The sequence below is a fragment of the Prosopis cineraria genome, unplaced genomic scaffold (assembly GCF_029017545.1).
Source record: "Prosopis cineraria cultivar Desert tree isolate PC_DT_omini unplaced genomic scaffold, ASM2901754v1 PC697, whole genome shotgun sequence".
Taxonomy (NCBI): Eukaryota; Viridiplantae; Streptophyta; class Magnoliopsida; order Fabales; family Fabaceae; genus Prosopis; species Prosopis cineraria.
Genome location: NW_026556022.1, coordinates 23995 through 43714, shown reverse-complemented (window position 1 = coordinate 43714; position 19720 = coordinate 23995). Strand labels below are relative to the sequence as shown.

Genomic DNA, 19720 nt, shown 5'->3' with positions numbered 1-19720 from the left:
GGAATTTGGTCATGATATATAATTAATATGTCAGATAAATTATTTCTAAGATATATTATATATTATATATATATCTTTAAGATATATTCCAAAAAATTAGTTAAGATAAAAAGATATCTATTTCATGGTATATTTATTTCATATTGTTCTATATTATTTCTTATATTTATTCATAGAATATATCTATATATATATATATATTACATCATATTAAGTGAAAGGGACTTCTTCTTTTTTTGCCAGGAAATTGATTGGCTAGAAGAGAGATGAAGTATTAGGGGAAGTGGATGAAGTATTGTGGCCATGCATGTCATACACAATTTGGCTTGATACAAACCAAGTTGTGTGTCAGATTTTTTTGTGAACTCGACTTGATATATGTCAGTTTAGATTTGTAATAATTAAGTGAATATTTTGTAAAGTGTAGCATCTAAGGTAATTTTTATTTAAATAATATGCAATTTAGACCCTGAAATATAGATCCAAGGACAATTTAAACCCTAAACTTTAAAAAGACGCATTCTGAACTCTAGATAATTAAAGTTAGGGGCAATTCATTCCCACCATTAACTTTCAACAACCGTCTGCCAAATTCATTTAGAAAAAATTACACTTTAGGTCCTAATTTGAAGACGTTTATCGAGAGTTAATGATAGGGGTGAAATTACCCCAACTTTAATTGTTTAAAGTTTAGAATGTTGAGTCCTCAAACTCACCTTATGGTTACATTTTACAGATGAAGGCTCCAATAGGGGCAAGGGAAAGGAAGGTGCAACCTAACATCGAGGAGACTAGCTCTCAGTTGTATAGTCCTTTCATTAAAACTTTAGTTTGTAATGAATATTATATGCATACGCCAACTTAGGATATATTATATAATTTTGTGATGCATTTGCATGATTTTTATTGTGGCTATGGGTATCTCAACTTAGGTTTAGTATATCTATGTTGGAATGGCTGTGAGAAATTGAGATATCAGTACAAGTATTAGTTTTGTATTAATTTATGTGTTTGATTGGCCATTAGAGTGTTGATGAGAACTTATTACCCCTTTGTGAAATTATGTTGAAAATTGGGTTTTAGGTAGCCAATGCTTGAATAGGTTGTTTGTGATCCATTTAATTGATTCAAGTAGTTCCACAATATTAGCACTTGGTTTAGGGGTTTGGGCACCTTGGTTGTGTTTTTGAAAGAAAATGAGCCATTTTAGGTTCGAGTGTCCAAATCTCACTTGACTCACTATTTGGGTGTGATACTAGTGCCAATAGCTAGGTGGCTCTAAGAGCTATGTGTGGATGCTTAAATAGCTCGAATTGAAAGTCGGACAGTGAAATAGTATGCTATAAAAGTTGGCTCGAAGGCTATCATGATAGCAGTTTGCTGTTATAATAGTGGTCACGTGCCTCGGCACGATGAGGCATGGAGAAAGGGCATTTCCCTCTGTGCAGTCTCTCGCGGTGCATTGTGCTTTTATGGCTAGAATATTTTATTTTATATACTGTAGCCTAATAAATTTTTTATGCTTCTATTGGCTTATTTAATTTGTTTTAAACTATAGTTTGAGCTTAAACAATTTCTTTAGGGGTTTTTCTTAGTATCCCATTTTCTTAAATATTTTTAACCTTAGGTTATGATAACTAATCATGGGATTAATGAAGTCTCGGTACTATAACGATGATTCATGTTTGGTAATGTGAGGGATAACATTATAGCTCCCTTCCCATTTTCCATTACAAACGAATGGGCAACTGTGTTATGGGACGAGCGTAGCAATACGAATGCATGTCAATTAATTTAAATGCAAGAAGCAATCTATCATTCCACTCATGTCATGCACGTTTAAAATTCCATTTTCATAAGTTACAATATCATTTTCTTATATTCATGATATTCATTTTCACAAATGGCAATATCAGTTTCACAATTTATGATATTAAACACGTATTATCACATGCTTACAAAACAAGGGACGCAATACGAATAATCATGTGCCTATTTTCACAATATGCATAATCACACCTCCCTTAAATTCTCCTTATGCCTTTGACATGAAATCGTAGGCTCTTACATATAAGGATCGTCTATATAATGAGACTACCCTAGCCAATCATGCATGAAAAGCTACTCGACTAAAGTTGTTTAACTCACTTATGGATCACGATTTCTCCCAATCTCAACTATGATGTGTCATTCTCCCTAAATTAGTTTTCTCATTGAACAAGTTAAGCTAGAATAGGTTTAAGTCCCTTATTACGTAATGGACAGCCCCTCATTGAACAAATAAGACAAATAAAATAATAGGGTTAAGGGGTAAAAATACCTAAAAGATTTCTCAAAAGAGCAATTGTAACACACCAAATTTTTTTTTAAATAATTTAACTCAACCATAGTTGGGTTACAGCCACCCAACACATTTTTATATCAATAATTTCGATATAAAATATTTTATAATTGGCTTCAACTCACACACTATAACATTTCAGATAAATTTTTACCTCCCACATGCCATTAAGCTAAATCACATTTGTCCATCCTTATATTCCCAACAAGTAAACTAAATCACATTTGTCCATCCTTATACTCCCAATAAGTAAAATAAGCAATTTAGTCAATTTTCAACACAAGCCAGTTATTTGGCCTTAAATCATGCCATTTTAACCAATCCAAAGTAAACCAAATATTAAAATTACAGTCATCCAAATTATACCAAAAATAGAAATAGTTTGAAAGGCATAATTACATTTATATATTCATATAATTGACAATAAATAAAAAGCCATAATATTGGCAATATAATACATTATAAATCATAAATTAAATACCCAAAAGAGACAGTGGATCTATACCACTAAGCCTCTGGGACTCCTCCACGTGTCACTCGTGGCTCTTCTCCTGAAAATTATTAACTACATAATGAGACTCAAAAGTCCCAGTAACCAAAGCCAATTTATGATAGTGTATACAAACAGTTAAGTGTGTGCTTACTAATTGAGAATTAAAAATAATATAATTCCAACAAATATATGAAATATTACAATACACACAAACAACCATCCTTATATCCCTCCATTAACCTCGAGCCGTAGCCCTCACTCGGTGCTAAATTACCCGGCCAAAGGTAGATTAGCCCGAGCCCTTACAAGCCACCTATTGAGCTCCAATAGGGGCGTACCACGTGGCACATAAATACAACAATAATAGCAAGTCTCCCAACACCTCCCACAATAATTAAACAAATTCATAATAATATTGCACAATTATACAATATTACAAAATTCATAATTTTCTCAATAATCACCCAATTAACAAGAAGTAACACTAATCACAAATAAAAGCATGGTTACCGTTGTGGCTTTTTCAATAATTATTGCCTAAATTTATCTCTCACCACAATCTCACCAGTAATACAATCTACAAATAACATATTATTTATAAATATTAGTTTCAATTTTTGAAACTAATAAAATAATTCTAATAATAGAATTAAAAATAACATAATTTCTAATCTCAATCTTAATACAAATATATAGTTAATACTATTAAGTAAAATTTTTTAACTCCTCTTTTAATTATCAATAAACATTAATAATCTAAAAATCAACTTCTAAATTAATTTCTATTATCAAAATTTTCTTTTTATTTTATAAATTCGTACCTAAAATACTTAAAAATTAAAAATTAAGTCTCTAGCTTAGAATCATAATCCTATAACCATAATAATTCATTTCTCATCCCAAATAATTATCTAAACCTCAATAAATCAACATATATTTTCAGATCTAGTCTAGAATTTGATCCATAAGCCACAAATTCAAAGATCACCAATAAATTTATACTCTAGAATATTTATTATACTACTAACAACCTCAAAAACTATATTTATTCAACATAAATTCATCCCTCTTCCAGATCTTAAATTTTTTACCACTATAAAATCAGAAATCAAAGAAGAAGGATGACTAAGAAAAAATTTTAGAACACTTACTTAGTCTTAAAAAGCTTAAAATCACATCCTAAATATCTTATTAAAAACTCTTACCTTAAAAATTTAGATATTTCGCACCGGCGACTCGCGTTCTCTCTGCTGCCTCAGCGCGCACGAAGGAATGAATGAAGAAACGAAGCAACAGGTGAGTTTTTTTAAAAATTCAGTGGGTCCCACACATTTTTTTTATTCTTTCTGTCTCTTCTTTCTTCTTCTTTTCTTTTTTTTTATTATTTTATTTTACTATTGTTACTATTGAGGCGGCGGCACGTTTTCTTCCTTCCTTTTTTTTTTGCAAACCTTTTCCTTTTTTTTATTATAATAATAATTTAATAATATTTTTTATTTTTTTTAAATTTTTTTTATTTAATTAATTTTTTTTAGAATTATATCCTAAGTTAGATTTAATAATCATCTCTTACTAATTTTCTTACCTCTAAATATTATATTTTTTTTATTAACCCAAATTAACTATTAAAATTTAAATTGGGATGTTACAGCAATGGGTATCCTTACATTTTAGAAGAAGCAATGTTGCCCCAAAAAAGTAAAAAATGGAGCAATTTTGCCCCATCGTTAAATCTAGGTAAAGTTGATTGTTAAAATTAAAGGTTGAATAAAATAGAACACATGACTCATTGGGATTAGCTTATTATTTTGGGTTTGCTAGTAAGCACATGGGGACGCTTGTCTTCTTCTTTATCTTTTTACGACCGTCGTCTTCTCCCTTTACCTTCATTGATGATAGCTATAGCTTCTCTTTGACACTGTTATTGACTTCTCCCTCTACCTTCATCAACTTTTCCTCTTCCACCTTCATTGCTAACCCAATCTAGTTTGAATTCAACAACAATGCCATTCACAAAGTTGCTGCTATGTAGTTGCTCCATCAAAGCCCCCATGCCATAAGTGTAGATCACCTCTCCAAGCTGAGTTGCTTGATCTTGATACCACCTAATGATAACAACTTATGAGGCTTAAAATGGTAGGGTTAGGTTAAGTTTCGTGACCCTTTGATTTGATTGTGCTATATATTGACTCAACTAATAGACATAAGGTTTCATGACTAAAAGCGAAACAATATGGATGTTGGGTAGGTGAGGTCGAAGAAATGGTTGATGTAATCAAGCTTATCGGTAAGATTAGTAGCAATTTACATCCAAAAAAGCCAAGTCAAGAGATTAGTAAAGCCAAGATTAAAATGATTTTGAAGACAATCAACAAGATTTATGCCCTAAACGTAGTCAAACACAAGATAAATGGAATTACCAGAGACAAATGCCCTTAGAAGTTTGAACGAGCTACTATGTGGCTTCGGCAAATGATAAAAAACCAATCTCAAAGCACCAATAAGTCCATATGACGACGAAACTTATGCTGGAAATTAGAACATCCTTGTACAGTTATGGAGTGTTGGCTCTAAAATTGATGACTAGAAAAGGAGAATTGGATGGAAGGGAGGAATGTTTAGTTTAATGGGGAAGAAATGCAATGGGTTATAGAAAATATAGGTTGATTAGTAAAGGAAATATTGAAGAACTATAGGTTTTTGGAAGGCATAGAGGGATGCTAGGGGAGGAAATCTCGAGAAAGGAAGAAGGTAGAGGGGGACGCTGAGTTAGTAAGGGTTTTTATGTTAATCTACATGAAGTCCCATTAAGTGTAAAAGAATTGCCAACTACATCATCTTTAGTTCTCATTAAAATTCTATTAGTTAAATGTTGGTTAAAGGTTATAAAAGGGCAACATTACTTTGCTTTTAACACTTTTGAGACAACATTACTCCTTCCAATAGGTAAGGATATCCGGTGCTCTTTCAAGAAAACTTACAAAGCATTTTTACCCCTTAACACAGAATAATAATATATAGGCAAACCATTGACGTCTAATGGCAGCTTACCACATGGATTTTACTCTTCTTCTTAAGTGAACTCTTACTTCTCATAATCATGCGACACATAAATAAAATATCACATAGCATGAAAAATACTTAATGTGCAAGCATGCTTAATATCATTATTGTATTCATGTCATATATGAACATCACATAAACCCATATCAATAAGTTATTGAACTTCACTTCACTTTACATTATTGAATTCCTCATTATACACATTCATTGAACTCTGCAAAATCATATCATTGAACTTTACTAAAATCATACCATTTTACTTCACAAAATTATACCATTTCAATACTTCCCCTTATTATAAAAAGGAGATTAAAGTTTTATATGCCACACTTGCATTACACCACAATTTTACAATTGACAATATTAATTCACAATTAAATTATTAATTAACAAGCATGAGAATAAGAAGATTTTCCCTCAATTACTTTAAACTTTTGAGATGTCAAATATTTACCCCTCAATTATTCACTTTCAAAACTTCACAAAGATTGAATGGTGTCAAGTTGTGATCACTCTACATTTAATCACAACATTAATCATCAATACTCTTTTTAGGATAATTTTCAATGTCTAATTCAACACTTTTAAACTCTCAAAACTCAATCTCCTCATACACGAGGGTACTCATAGGGTTTATTATTTTCATCTAATTCACATTAATTTCATTAAACTCCCAACTAACCATTTTATGGTGGATTTTTGGATATTTATTATCCTATAACTACCAAAATACTCTAACACTCAAATTATCCAAGTCCTAGCAGGGCTTTTTTGATTTTCTCCTTCCTTCTCACTCAAACTCTCTTTCTTTCCTCTAGTTTTTCATATTAAACTCTTGTCTAGTAAATTGAAAATTTGACCATACATCACAGCATGTGATATAAAGAAGCTTTCCTTACTTTCTAGTAGCTTTTGTGTTGCGTCATGCCATGCACGCGCTGTGGCATGTGATACAGAGCTATTTCTTCTTGTTTGTCTTTCATTTTAAGGTTTGGGTAGCCTAAGTTTGCTTCGAACTAACTCTTAAGATTGAAATTACAACCCATAACATCCATTAGCTCTCCGTAACCACACACCATATTAATTTACCTCATTTAACTTAGTTAAGTAGAGGATAAATTTTCAAGAATGTTATATCTGTAAAGGCACTAGGAAAGTGATTCTTTGTCTTTGTTGATTGAGGGTATGAAATCTTATAAACTAAAATTTTAAAAGATGAAATCACTCATTCAACATGCTTTTCATTTCACCCTACTCTTGAAAATTATTGTCTTAGTAAACACCCCTACCTTCAAGTGTGCTTTTTGCCCCAACTATGAATAGGATATACCGATGGTTTATTTATTAAAGATTATTCATGTTAATCATGTTCATTTGATTGAATTAAAATTGACTATATTTGTGAACAAATCTAAATTTTGTCTAACAAAAAACATTATTATTTAAATTAGAGTTTTGTAAATGTTATTATCTATATCACAGTATAACACGATTTATAATTTATAATTACATTTTATTCTTCCTTGATTAAAAAATGCATTTAAAAAAAATTTGAAATGTTTAATAAGACAACTTCATTATGGATGATCTAGCATATGGTTCAAGCCACATTTATTCTTTCCACTCTTAAAATTGAAAATATATTTAAACAAATTTTCATTTTATCTAACAAGACAACATTATTTCTTAAATCAGATTTTTGTAAATGTTTTTTGATACTTCTTTCAATTTTTTTAATCCCAACACCTGCGATGCACGGTCCATTTTAATTTTAACTAATCTTGCACAAAATAAATTAATTAATCATATTTAAATTAATTATATCTTTTTACATTTATTTCTATTTAATAGAACATTTTGCTAAAAAATAAATATAAAATAATTTATTTATTAAGGGATTTTTTTAAAAACACATTAATTATACTCTGAAATATTAAAAATACATTATATTTTTAAATATACAACTCTTAAAAAACTCACATTTTTTAATAGAGGGTATGCAACTATTATTTTTTCTAAATTAATTCTGTGGTATTTTTTTTTGTCTCTGATCACCCCTTTTTTGCCAATTTTTATTTGATCACTAAAATACTATTATTGTTGCTACTTATTTTTTTAAAAAATGTATTCAGAGAGTTGGGTTCTGAAAATTCATTAGGATTATGACATGCTTTCAAATTAAAAAAAATAAACTTATAATCTCATAAATTATAGACCAGTCAGTTATCAACTAGACCAATTTAGTGGTTGCTCTTATTTACAATTTTGTATGCAAATATAACACCATCCTATCCACAAAAAAAGAAAAAAAAAAAAAGAAAAGCCCCAAAGCTGATAGGGTATCGCCGCAATCACATTGTCAGATGTGTTATAGGCCCACGAAGGCCCAACTTAATTTATACAAAATTGTGATTAGATAAAAAAATATCGTAATTATCTAATCCGAATCGGTTTCTTGCCAAACAATCTTATTAAATTAAATTCGAAACCTAGCCAAATTCATCGTATCGTTTTCTCGTACGGCCCTGCCCTCCCTGCCTAAGTCGCCCCAAAGTCCTGTGCTTCGATCTTCAAGACGATCAATGTCTCACCAAGCTGAATCATCTGACTCGTGAGCTCACTTGTTCATGTTATTTTTCGCGTTCCACTGCCAAAATTCTGCTCGCTGTTGCCGTTCGATTTCATTTATAATTGTTGTTCGGTCTGGGGTCTAACAGTCGGCGTTCATTTGTGTTTCAGGAAATCAGGGAAGAAGGACTTCTCGACGGCGATTTTGGAGCGTAAGAAGTCGCCGAATCGACTGGTTGTAGATGAGGCCGTCAACGACGACAACTCAGTGGTGTCGATGCATCCCGAAACCATGGAAAAGCTGCAGCTTTTCCGAGGCGATACAATCCTCATTAAGGTAAAAATTTTGCCCCTTATCTTTTTTTTTTTCCATGCCCAATCTTTCTGTATTTTTTATTTTTATTTTGTATTCCTAAACTATTGGGTTCACGTTGATATTTTGTTTTAATATTTGGAAAAGTTCTTTGTACATCGGGGTGTCTATAAGTGTTTCTTTCGTGTTATTTTGGCTACCTCGTGAGGTGTTCTGAGTCACGCATGGTTTCTGGCTCGTATCACAGGGGAAGAAGAGAAAGGATACAATTTGCATCGCTCTTGCTGACGACACATGTGAGGAGCCCAAAATCAGAATGAATAAAGTTGTGAGGTCAAATTTGAGGGTTCGTCTTGGGGATGTTGTATCTGTGCATCAGTGCCCTGATGTTAAGTATGGGAAACGTGTGCATATTCTACCCATCGATGATACCGTGGAAGGGGTCACTGGCAATCTGTTTGACGCTTACTTGAAACGTGAGCTCCTGCCCTTCTTTTTTAGTGGGAGTCATTTAAACTCCTGTCTCAGATTTTCCAAAACTTGATTACTTTTGATCCTTTTTGTGACCATGTCAACTTCCCCCGTATATAAGGACTGTTAAATATTTTCTCTTCAAAAATTTGCTGTTAGGATTTGTTGCCTTGCTGCACTGTTATTGTTTGTGATGAGCTTGTCATTATCACAACCAATAAAACTTGAACATGACCTGCCTTTTCTATTTCTATGTGGTGAGTTTTGTTCTTGCCTGTTGTTGGAATCCCTTATGTTTTCTCTTCTATGTTATGCATGTGCGGCTGCTGAATATATAATTGACTTTACTTGAATGTATTTGATGGTTTTCATGGAGTGCTTTGTAAATGTGTCCGGTCATTTTTCCTGAATTATATGTTGTGGTGAAGTTCTTTCTTGCTATAGGATGGGAAGTGCCTGATCTATATATTTGAAGAATTTGTAATTGATTCCCTGTGGGCTTTCTTTTTTTGTTTTTGTACAAGTTGTGTATAATTATATAATATGTGTATTGTATTTGCAGCTTACTTTTTGGAGGCTTATCGCCCTGTTAGAAAGGGGGATTTGTTTCTTGTCCGTGGAGGGATGAGAAGTGTAGAGTTCAAGGTCATTGAAACTGATCCAGGGGAGTATTGTGTGGTTGCTCCAGACACTGAAATCTTCTGTGAAGGAGAGCCTGTGAAAAGGGAGGATGAGGAGAGGTTGGATGAAGTTGGTTATGATGATGTGGGTGGCGTTAGGAAACAAATGGCACAAATTCGTGAGCTGGTAGAGCTTCCACTCAGGCATCCTCAACTTTTTAAATCAATTGGTGTGAAACCTCCCAAAGGAATTTTATTGTATGGACCCCCAGGTTCTGGGAAGACATTAATAGCGAGAGCTGTTGCCAATGAAACTGGAGCTTTCTTCTTTTGTATTAATGGACCAGAGATCATGTCTAAATTGGCGGGAGAGAGTGAGAGCAATCTCAGGAAAGCATTTGAAGAAGCTGAAAAGAATGCACCGTCCATCATCTTTATTGATGAGCTTGATTCTATTGCGCCCAAGAGAGAGAAGACACATGGTGAAGTTGAAAGGAGGATTGTTTCACAACTTTTGACTCTCATGGATGGATTAAAATCTCGTTCTCATGTCATTGTTATTGGTGCGACAAATCGTCCAAACAGCATTGATCCGGCATTGAGGAGGTTTGGTAGATTTGATAGGGAAATTGATATTGGTGTTCCTGATGAAGTTGGGCGGCTTGAAGTCCTTCGCATTCATACCAAAAATATGAAGCTCTCTGATGATGTAAGTTGAGCAGTACTTGAATTTAATTATTAATTGGTAGATTTTTTGGGCATGTCGAAAGCTTAATGCATTTGGTTCCATTTATGATTTAAACCCCTTGTAGCTACCATTGGAATTTTCTTTGCCCCCTCCTTTCTGGCCAAAATACAATTTACTATTGACTACGCTAATTTTTAGCATTTCTATGATTTAGTCACCTTGTTATTCCTTCTGCAACGCGGCTTAGTTATAAATTTGAGATTCATACCCTTGACAGGATTTTTGTATTCAGCCCTAGCTTAAATTGTGGCATTAGTTGCACTCTGATTTCTTCAAACAATTGTCTAAACCTTTGTTGTTTTCCTACTATAGGTTGATTTGGAGAGAATTGCAAAGGACACTCATGGGTATGTTGGTGCTGACCTTGCTGCTCTTTGCACTGAAGCTGCTCTGCAATGCATTAGGGAGAAGATGGATGTCATTGACTTGGAAGATGAGACCATTGATGCTGAAGTACTGAACTCTATGGCTGTTACAAATGAGCATTTCCAAACTGCTCTTGGAACAAGCAATCCATCAGCTCTACGTGAAACTGTTAGTATTTTATTCTATTTTTAAATTTTTGCTACCTTTAGGTTGGTGAGGTGGGGCCTTCTGTCATGAATTTGTTCTCTGATTCTGCTTTGTCTGCAGGTTGTTGAGGTGCCTAATGTCAGTTGGGATGACATTGGAGGACTTGAGAATGTCAAGCGCGAGCTGCAAGAGGTGATACATTTTCTCTGTGATCAATTAAAGCTTGTTTTTTATTTCTTTACTAATTCAATATATTATTGTATTTGCCTTTGTGGACACAGACTGTTCAATATCCAGTGGAGCACCCAGAAAAATTTGAGAAATTTGGTATGTCACCATCAAAAGGGGTCCTCTTTTATGGTCCTCCAGGATGTGGAAAGACTCTGTTGGCCAAGGCAATTGCTAATGAATGTCAAGCAAACTTCATCAGCGTGAAAGGTCCGGAATTGCTTACAATGTGGTTTGGTGAAAGTGAAGCCAATGTTCGAGAAATTTTTGACAAGGCTAGACAATCTGCTCCATGTGTCCTCTTCTTTGATGAGCTTGACTCCATTGCTACTCAGGTTGGTTTCTGTCATATCCCAGTTCAATATTCTATCTGAGTCTTACCTCTTATTCTGAAAAAGCAATTGAATTATCAACTTATGATTATGTCATGGGATGCAACGATGTCGTGTTATCTATGTAGCTTACCTCACTTAGTGAGACAAGGCTTCTTGTTGTTTGGTAAAATCTAAATGATCCCATTAATCATCGCTCATCTGAGTTCGTCTTTGCATCTCTTTGAATTGTTATTCTCAGCTAATCTATAGAATTCTCAATGTTTAAGAGAGGAAGCAGTGTTGGGGATGCTGGTGGTGCTGCTGATAGAGTTCTTAATCAACTACTGACTGAGATGGATGGCATGTCTGCAAAGAAGACAGTGTTCATTATTGGGGCAACTAACAGACCTGATATCATTGACCCAGCACTCCTTCGGCCAGGCCGCCTGGATCAGTTAATCTATATTCCTCTTCCTGATGAGGAATCCCGTCATCAAATCTTCAAGGCCTGTTTGAGGAAGTCACCTGTCTCAAAAGATGTTGATCTGAGAGCACTAGCTAAGTATACTCAGGGTTTCAGCGGGGCTGATATTACAGAAATTTGCCAGAGAGCATGCAAATATGCTATAAGAGAAAACATAGAAAAGGTATGTTTTTGTGTTAGGTTGCTTGATCGATGGATATCTCTTTCACATAAGGCTCTTGACCATGGAACCTTTATAAGGACGGCCTTTGTCACCTTTGTTTTTTTTTTTTAATGGAAGACTGAATATCTATAAATAAAACAGTAACAGAAATTACAAGCCTAAAAACAAAATACAAAAGCAACCTTTCATCACCCTCCATCTCATGAAGTGACAAAAGGTGGAGGATGATCAAAGATTTCGCAATCAGAACAAAGACTATGACCTTTCTTAGCAAGAAGGTCAGCAGGAATGATAGTATCCCTAGAGAGTAAGTTGATTGATAAGAGCCATTCTCGATGAACAGCTTTTGTAGCCTTGAAAGCCTTGTCCTCTATATTTTGGTTGTGACTTTGGTCTTGACTGAGCACAATTAGAATTGGGTTTGGTGCGATTTTATTTTGAAACCTTCTCATTAATACTTGTTCACTTGTGAATACTGATCTAGCGAAATTCTTGTGTTTGTAGGACTATCTCTTTTCTTTGAGATTTGATCAGGAGATACAGTGGTTCAAGTTTTTAGTATTTGTGCAATTTAGTCATATGGCATTGGACATATCGAGTCATTCTGTAGTTTAGTCTCAGTTTCAATATTTTGATTTATTCCTGATATTTTGAATTCTTCTAACTAGGTTTGTCATGCATATTTCAGGATATAGAGCGAGAGAGGAAAAGAAGTGAGAACCCTGAGGCCATGGACGAAGACGTTGACGAAGAAGTTGCAGAGATTAAGGCTGCCCATTTTGAAGAGTCCATGAAGTTTGCCCGCAGGAGCGTTAGTGATGCTGACATTCGTAAATATCAAGCATTTGCTCAAACCTTACAGCAATCCAGAGGTTTTGGAAGTGAATTTAGGTTTCCCGAGACTGAAACAAGGGCTGCTGGTTCTGACCCCTTTGCCGCTCCTGCTGGGGCGGCTGATGATGATGATTTGTATAGTTAAGTTACATACACTGCATGTATTTTCAGTTGCATGTCCAGCTTGTGAGACGTATCTCAAACCCTTATTTTCAGAGGGCTAACTTATTCAAGATCTGTTACCTATTTTGTCTTTAATGTACTCAAATCGTTTCAAACCATTACAAGATTTCCATTAGATATACATACGTGTGTGTGTGTGTGTGTGGGGGGGGGGGGGGCATGTTCTTGTCGGGGAGAAAAATGGGACGAGCATTCTCATTTGGATTGCTACAAGGGGGTTGGTGGAAGTAACAGGCTGTCTGCATTTGTCATATATTTGAGCGAAATGATCCTTTTCTGCGTCTGCCTATGTAAAAGGTGCAGCACAGTTTTATTCACGAAACAAATGGAACCCGCTGCAGAAAATGCTGGAACATGAATCTTTTTACCCAGACACTCTGTACCATTAGCCTAGTTTCAATATTTCCTTGGAGATATGCAATTATACATGTGATTTCTCAAGGTTTTTTTTTTTTTTAAAGTAAAAACCTATGATTATTTTTACCCTGGGAGCACATTGTCTCTTGTAAAAAAATCATTGTAAAGGGCATGATTATTTAAGAAATGTTTAACCAAACGCCCAAAAAGTTGTGTTCAAGTTGTGTCAAAAAAATCAAAATAGTTGACAAGGCTTCGAAGTCATAAGCCATAACGTTCAAAATTGTAGTAGGTAACATGCATGTCACTAATAATAGCAAAGCAAAAGGAACACAATTGGAATTCATGATCCTGAAAAACCATGTACAAACACATGTCAATTCTCCTTTCAACCACACGACCCCAAGAAGTCAGGGTATTTGTGAATGCATTCCCGAGCAGCCTCCAGAATTTAGTGCTTTGTAGTTCACAAATCTGCTTGGAGCTGAGTTACGCTTAGACCCTTTAGGCAAGCAACTCTTCACCTGTTTCCCATGAAAAACCTTCTGTTTGTGGTCCAACTCTGGCCTCATATAGGTTTCTGCTTCTGATAAGACTAATGGTCTTATGACTGTACTGGGAGCACTAGGTGGGATGATCCTTCCAGCCGTGGCTATGTCTAGAGAAATGAGAGAAATAAGGAGGTAAAGGACCAAAGGAAATAACTTTGTAGTAGACATTGAAGCTTCTGAACTTCAACTCGGATAGGAAGAGGTTATATGGTTGATTGCTGCGAGGGTTTTGGAAACCAGGTGCCTTAAATTGGCTCGTGAGTATATCAGCCTAAAGTTAATACACACGCTGCCGCCTGCACTGTCGCTGACAGTAATTACTACCCAAAACTCCAGAAATTGAAAAGGGAATGGAATAGAATTTAGATTGCACCAGAATCATGTACAGAACCTTAAACATTGTCGATCGACTCAGTGCAAGAGTTCATAAAACGAACCAACTTCATAACCGACGGATTGCAGCCTCATTAAATTGGCACAGCCTTTAGTGAATTCCTTTTATATTGGGTTCGTTATTGAAAGTAATTATGGATGAGAAAACCCCGCGTCCGCTCCAAACCTTCAAAAGACCCAAAACGTTCAGAGACAAAATTTACTCTGCTCACGTGAAACCTCACCACTCAAACCTGAGAGCTCAGAAGGAAGCAGCGACCTGCCCAGAAAATCTTACCTTTGCTTATAGGAGGCAAATTTTACTGGTATTGCTTTTATTGCATTCGCCATGTATAGCATGACCCCAATGGTACGAAAAATATTTTGATAGAGAAAAGGGACAATGACAAAAAAATTTTAAAAAAATTAATTAATTTAATTTTGAATCTAATATTTTGATAGAGAAAAGGGACAATGACAAAAAAATTTTAAAAAGATCAATTAATTTAATTTGAATCTTAAGTACTAAATTTTAAAAGTTTGCAAATCAAGCTTTTAATTTTATAATTGTACCATGATGAATTTATAATTTATTTTTTAAATTTTAACATGATTAAAAAATAAAAGATTTTATTTTTTATTAAAATTTAAAATATAAATTATAATTTATTATAATAGAGTTGTAAAATTGAGAGATTGAATTATGAATTTTTAAAATTTAATATTTAAAATCTAACTTAAATTAATTGATCCTTTTGAGAATCTTTCTATCATTCTCCTCAAAGAAAAAGGTTGTAGAGTAAAATCTCAAAATCCCATCTTAATAAACTTCAAAAAAATCCTTTAAAATTGCTTAATATCTTTACAATTTTAAATTATCCTAATGAAGTTTATTAATCAGAGGATGCTATTTAATTAATTAGGAGATTATTAAGTTGGTTAGGAAATATCAAAGTAAAGAACATTTAAAAAAGAAAAAAATTAATGCTTTAAACAAAATATTTTATGTTAAGTATTATAGAAAAGGATCTTACAATGAAAATTGAAAGAAACGATTACAAAGTTATAAATAACGCTATTTATTTTTTTGATTTTGTACATTTGAAAAGAGCCATGCCTAGTTACATAAACAACTGAATCTTAATAATAAGCTATATATTATCAATATATAATATAAAATTTATAACCAGCAATAATATTTGCTATAAAATATAAGTACAATTTTAAGAGTGTTTTTACGTTTTATTATTCCAAGCAACAGGGGAAAATAAATAATTTCGTATAAGAAAATTTATAACGGAAAGATAGTTAATGCAACAGGAAATATGCCATCTTTTCTCGAATCAGACCAATTTATTTAGAGCAATTGAGTATACATGGGGATAAGGTAGAGTGGCTAGATGGGGACGTTGGCAAGTGAAGGAACAGAAAGGAAACGCTGAGAAAGAAAAAATCTTCAATGGAACTCATAGTTCACCCTACTTCACTTCCCTCATTCCCAAAGAGTAAGATTTTCTCTTTCCTTTGTTTCCCTATTTATTTTCACTCTACTCGCTCCTGCTGGTGCATGTATATGCTCATTTAAACTTCATCAACCTACTGGTTAAGCGTGCTCATCTGCTGAGCGACCTCAAAGAGGCACCGTTAATGATCCCCACAGCTTCTAGATAGCTTTCATGTTAATAATTCGGTTCGGTGGAACCACCGTGCCGATTGATTGCTTGCTGTTACGGTGGAAGGTTTCTAATGTATTGTAGACTTGTACTAATCTATATATGGCTCGTTTGCCTCATTTATTAGCGTTGAAGTTAAATTGAAAGGAAATCCCCATGAAATCTTAGTTGAAACTTGTCTCTTAATAGGTTTTGTGTAGTTGGATGATAATGCCACTGCGCTCGCCTCTAAATGGCTCTTTAATTCTTTTGATAAAGATCAGCGTCGTCCCTTGCTTGTGATTTCAATTTTATTGGAGTTGTGGCCATGGAGAAACTCAAGAAATTGAGCTTCTGGAATCTTCCAAGTGTTCTGAAATGGACTCGTCTGTGTTCTCATTCATGCATACTAGATAAGAGTTTTTGTGCTCACAGCTTCAATTGTTGGTGCTTGTACCCATAACAAAGAATGAACGGTGTCATCACAAAAAATCCTTTTGTTATTCTTCAGCACTCAAAAGGTGTTTCTTGAAATATGGTTTTGAGGACGCCCTGTAAAAGTTATACTTTTCAGTCAAGATAAAGTGTTAAAAATTGGATGCCCGGTTCGTCCTACACTTCAGTTTAGGATATGACAAAGAAACCAGCTGCCTTCAGAAGAAAGGTTGAAAGTTGTTGACGCATTGTTTTTTTTCCAGTACTCCTGTAGCACTATATGATCGTCTCCTCGTCTTTTATTTCACTGGCATAGTTAATCATTCCTTAGACCTTTAGGTTTCAAAAGCAATCACTAAGTTCACTTAAACATGGCCCCTTTTTCCATTTCTCTCTTTATGGTGTTCCTACTCCTAGGACAGCGATCCACTGACCAGTGTTGTTAAATTGATGACATGCATAGCTTACCACTGTATTTTCGAGTCTCATTTTACATCTTGTGTAGATGTGAAGTCACAATTGCAAGGAAGGAAATATTCCGCCATCACATCTGCACTACCTGAAACGGCAGCATCAGTGGCAGTCACCGCAACTCTTGTTGGTGCAGCAGTTACTCTTCTTGTGAAGAGAACAAAACCTTCTGAAACGAAAGAGGTCAGTGATTCATCTTTCCTTTCAGTAGTATTATTAAAATATCTGTGCCCTGCAATGTCTACATTATGCCGATATTAAGAAATATACATCTTTATGGAACCAAGAACGTAAAAATTGCTTCTGCATCAATTAAATGATTCTTATGGATAACACACTAACTTAGCAGCAGCTCCATTAACACTTGAAGTATAGAAACTTCTTAAAGACTGAAGATTCAATTATATTAGGTGTTCCTGTTTCCATATCACATGACGACTTAACAATTCAGATTTTTTTCTTTATTCTCCAGAAATATGGCACTTGTGAACTTGATTGTGCGTTGATTATTCACTAATGCCAATATTTGACTAGCCTAGAGATAGGCTGTGTAACCAAAAAGGAAGGCATGCACTTGTCTTAAATTAGATAGATCAAACTGTGATAAATTGCTCCCTTTCATGTGGCAAGTGTTTGTGTAAAGAAAGCTTCTTGTAAAACAGATTCAATTCAGAGAATGTGAAGATTGTGCCGGTTCTGGTGTATGTTCAGAATGTAACGGTGAAGGATTTGTGCTCAAGAAACTCTCTGAGGAAAGTGCTGAGAGGGCAAGAAAGCTTTCCAAGAATATGGCTACTCGATTCACAGCCGGGTATTATTTTTATCTCTCTCTATTCCTTTCATATCAAGTTTTTTGGATTCGTTCATTCACCCGAATTTCACAGCCTTCCAAAGAAGTGGAGCTATTGTGCAAAATGTTCTTCTGGCCGATCTTGCTCAACCTGTGGAGGCAGTGGGAAGTTAAGCATCTAGGTTTTATCATCCAATTTGAGAAGACACAAATCCTCTGCATTATTTACGACCTTGTTGACGGCAAGATTTAGAGTCAGATGATTTCAGTAAACGAAAGCTCATGACTGATGTAAATTCTCGTCTCTGCTGGTGTGGTTATAACTGCGATTCCTGACTCTATTAATCATGAAGCAAATTTTTTATGTACATAATTGAGCGGCAGTGTAAATCAAGTTTTTCCTTGCAAGACCAGAGTCTAGTTCAACTTTAAACATGTGCTTTGGGGGGGGTGTGTGTGTGTGTTGTTTTTTTTTTCTCTTCCTCTGTCCTCTAAACAAGAGTTTATTCCTGCCCGTTCATAGAGGCCATTACGAAACTGTTGAAATCTGAAAGGCTATTTGAAGTGGATCTTGCCCTTAACAGAATTTGCTTTCTAATGTTTTGAGATGTAAAACTCCCAATACCAGCCAACTGATATGTTGGGTCATAAGCAGGGTCCAGGGAAACGTTCCTGCGGTTGAATTTATTATTAGAGTTAACATAAGGCTACAATCACGAACATAAATGAAAATTATACTGAAAATTAAACTTTTTCTATGTTTTATATGAAATTTTGAAAAATGAGTTGCATTGATCATAATTTATAAATGGTTGGGTTGCAGTTTGCTATAAAATTTGTGCTATATAATGATATATTTATATTTGGATTTTTGCTCAAAGCTGCGGTCAAAATACTATTTTTGAGGTCTGTAGCTTTTTTGGTTCTATTGATAGTGCTTCCTGGTGAAAAAAGATGACTTTGCATGGAGCATTTAGGAGTAAATAAATTCATTTCCTATCTTGTTAGTTTCTTCTGTGCTTTAGTACTTGTCTTTTCTAATTGCATGAAAATGAATTCATCAACCTTTAACCAGACATTGCAACAAATGCATTCCCCTTGCGCTCTGTCTTATTCAGTTATTCGCAAATCATTATTATTATTATAATTATTTCGACTGTGAGACCCTAATACTACTTGCTGTCCATAGAACTTTGAATATAATGAAAAGACAGAGTGGGTCAGATTCTCTCTTCAGCAGACTTGGTGATGCAAGTTCGTCCCCACCATACCCGCAGTTCCACTCGAAACCCAAATTTAATCATATTATTTAAATTGCATCCATCAGCGTTGGTGTCTCCTTCATGCATGATTCAGATTATGCATTGACTTGTTAATATATCCCATGTTTCACGAAAAGAGACAAATCAACTGTCCAGCCACTCGACAATAATTGAGGAATTAAGGTTTCATAGTAATGACATCAGCCTAAAATTGCCTTAATATTCACCACTGATTTTTGCACTTGTCCTGATGCCACCCACAAAAAACTCTCTCCTCTAACAAATGCCATATCCATATCTTAAGATTTTTTTTTTAATTTCTTCTATACAGCATTCATCTTCACCTCATAATTATGAATGTTCATATCAATATGAAGCAGCACAAATGCAATTATGCAAAGAGAAACATCCACATGGTTTGTACTTTCTATGTAAATATATCAAAACCAGAAAAAGAAAAGGAGGGATCAGACATGGGAGGGAGTTGTATTTGG

The 19720-nt window shown here is 34.4% G+C and overlaps 2 protein-coding genes across 2 annotated transcripts; both read left to right on the top strand.

Moving 5' to 3' along the window:
• The first annotated feature begins 8349 nt into the window (after nucleotides 1-8349).
• LOC129298063 (cell division cycle protein 48 homolog) lies at nucleotides 8350-13434 on the top strand. The gene is made up of 9 exons (XM_054936464.1): nucleotides 8350-8508; nucleotides 8637-8802; nucleotides 9026-9254; nucleotides 9812-10578; nucleotides 10930-11151; nucleotides 11251-11322; nucleotides 11412-11693; nucleotides 11960-12319; nucleotides 13008-13434. Exons 1-9 carry the CDS (start codon nucleotides 8480-8482, stop codon nucleotides 13296-13298), a joined length of 2418 nt encoding a protein of 805 aa, XP_054792439.1. The 5' UTR covers nucleotides 8350-8479; the 3' UTR covers nucleotides 13299-13434.
• Nucleotides 13435-15969: 2535 nt separating this feature from the next.
• LOC129298064 (uncharacterized) lies at nucleotides 15970-18372 on the top strand. Its single transcript, XM_054936465.1, has 4 exons — nucleotides 15970-16121; nucleotides 17209-17357; nucleotides 17837-17985; nucleotides 18059-18372. Exons 1-4 carry the CDS (start codon nucleotides 16076-16078, stop codon nucleotides 18144-18146), a joined length of 432 nt encoding a protein of 143 aa, XP_054792440.1. The 5' UTR covers nucleotides 15970-16075; the 3' UTR covers nucleotides 18147-18372.
• Nucleotides 18373-19720: the final 1348 nt, after the last annotated feature.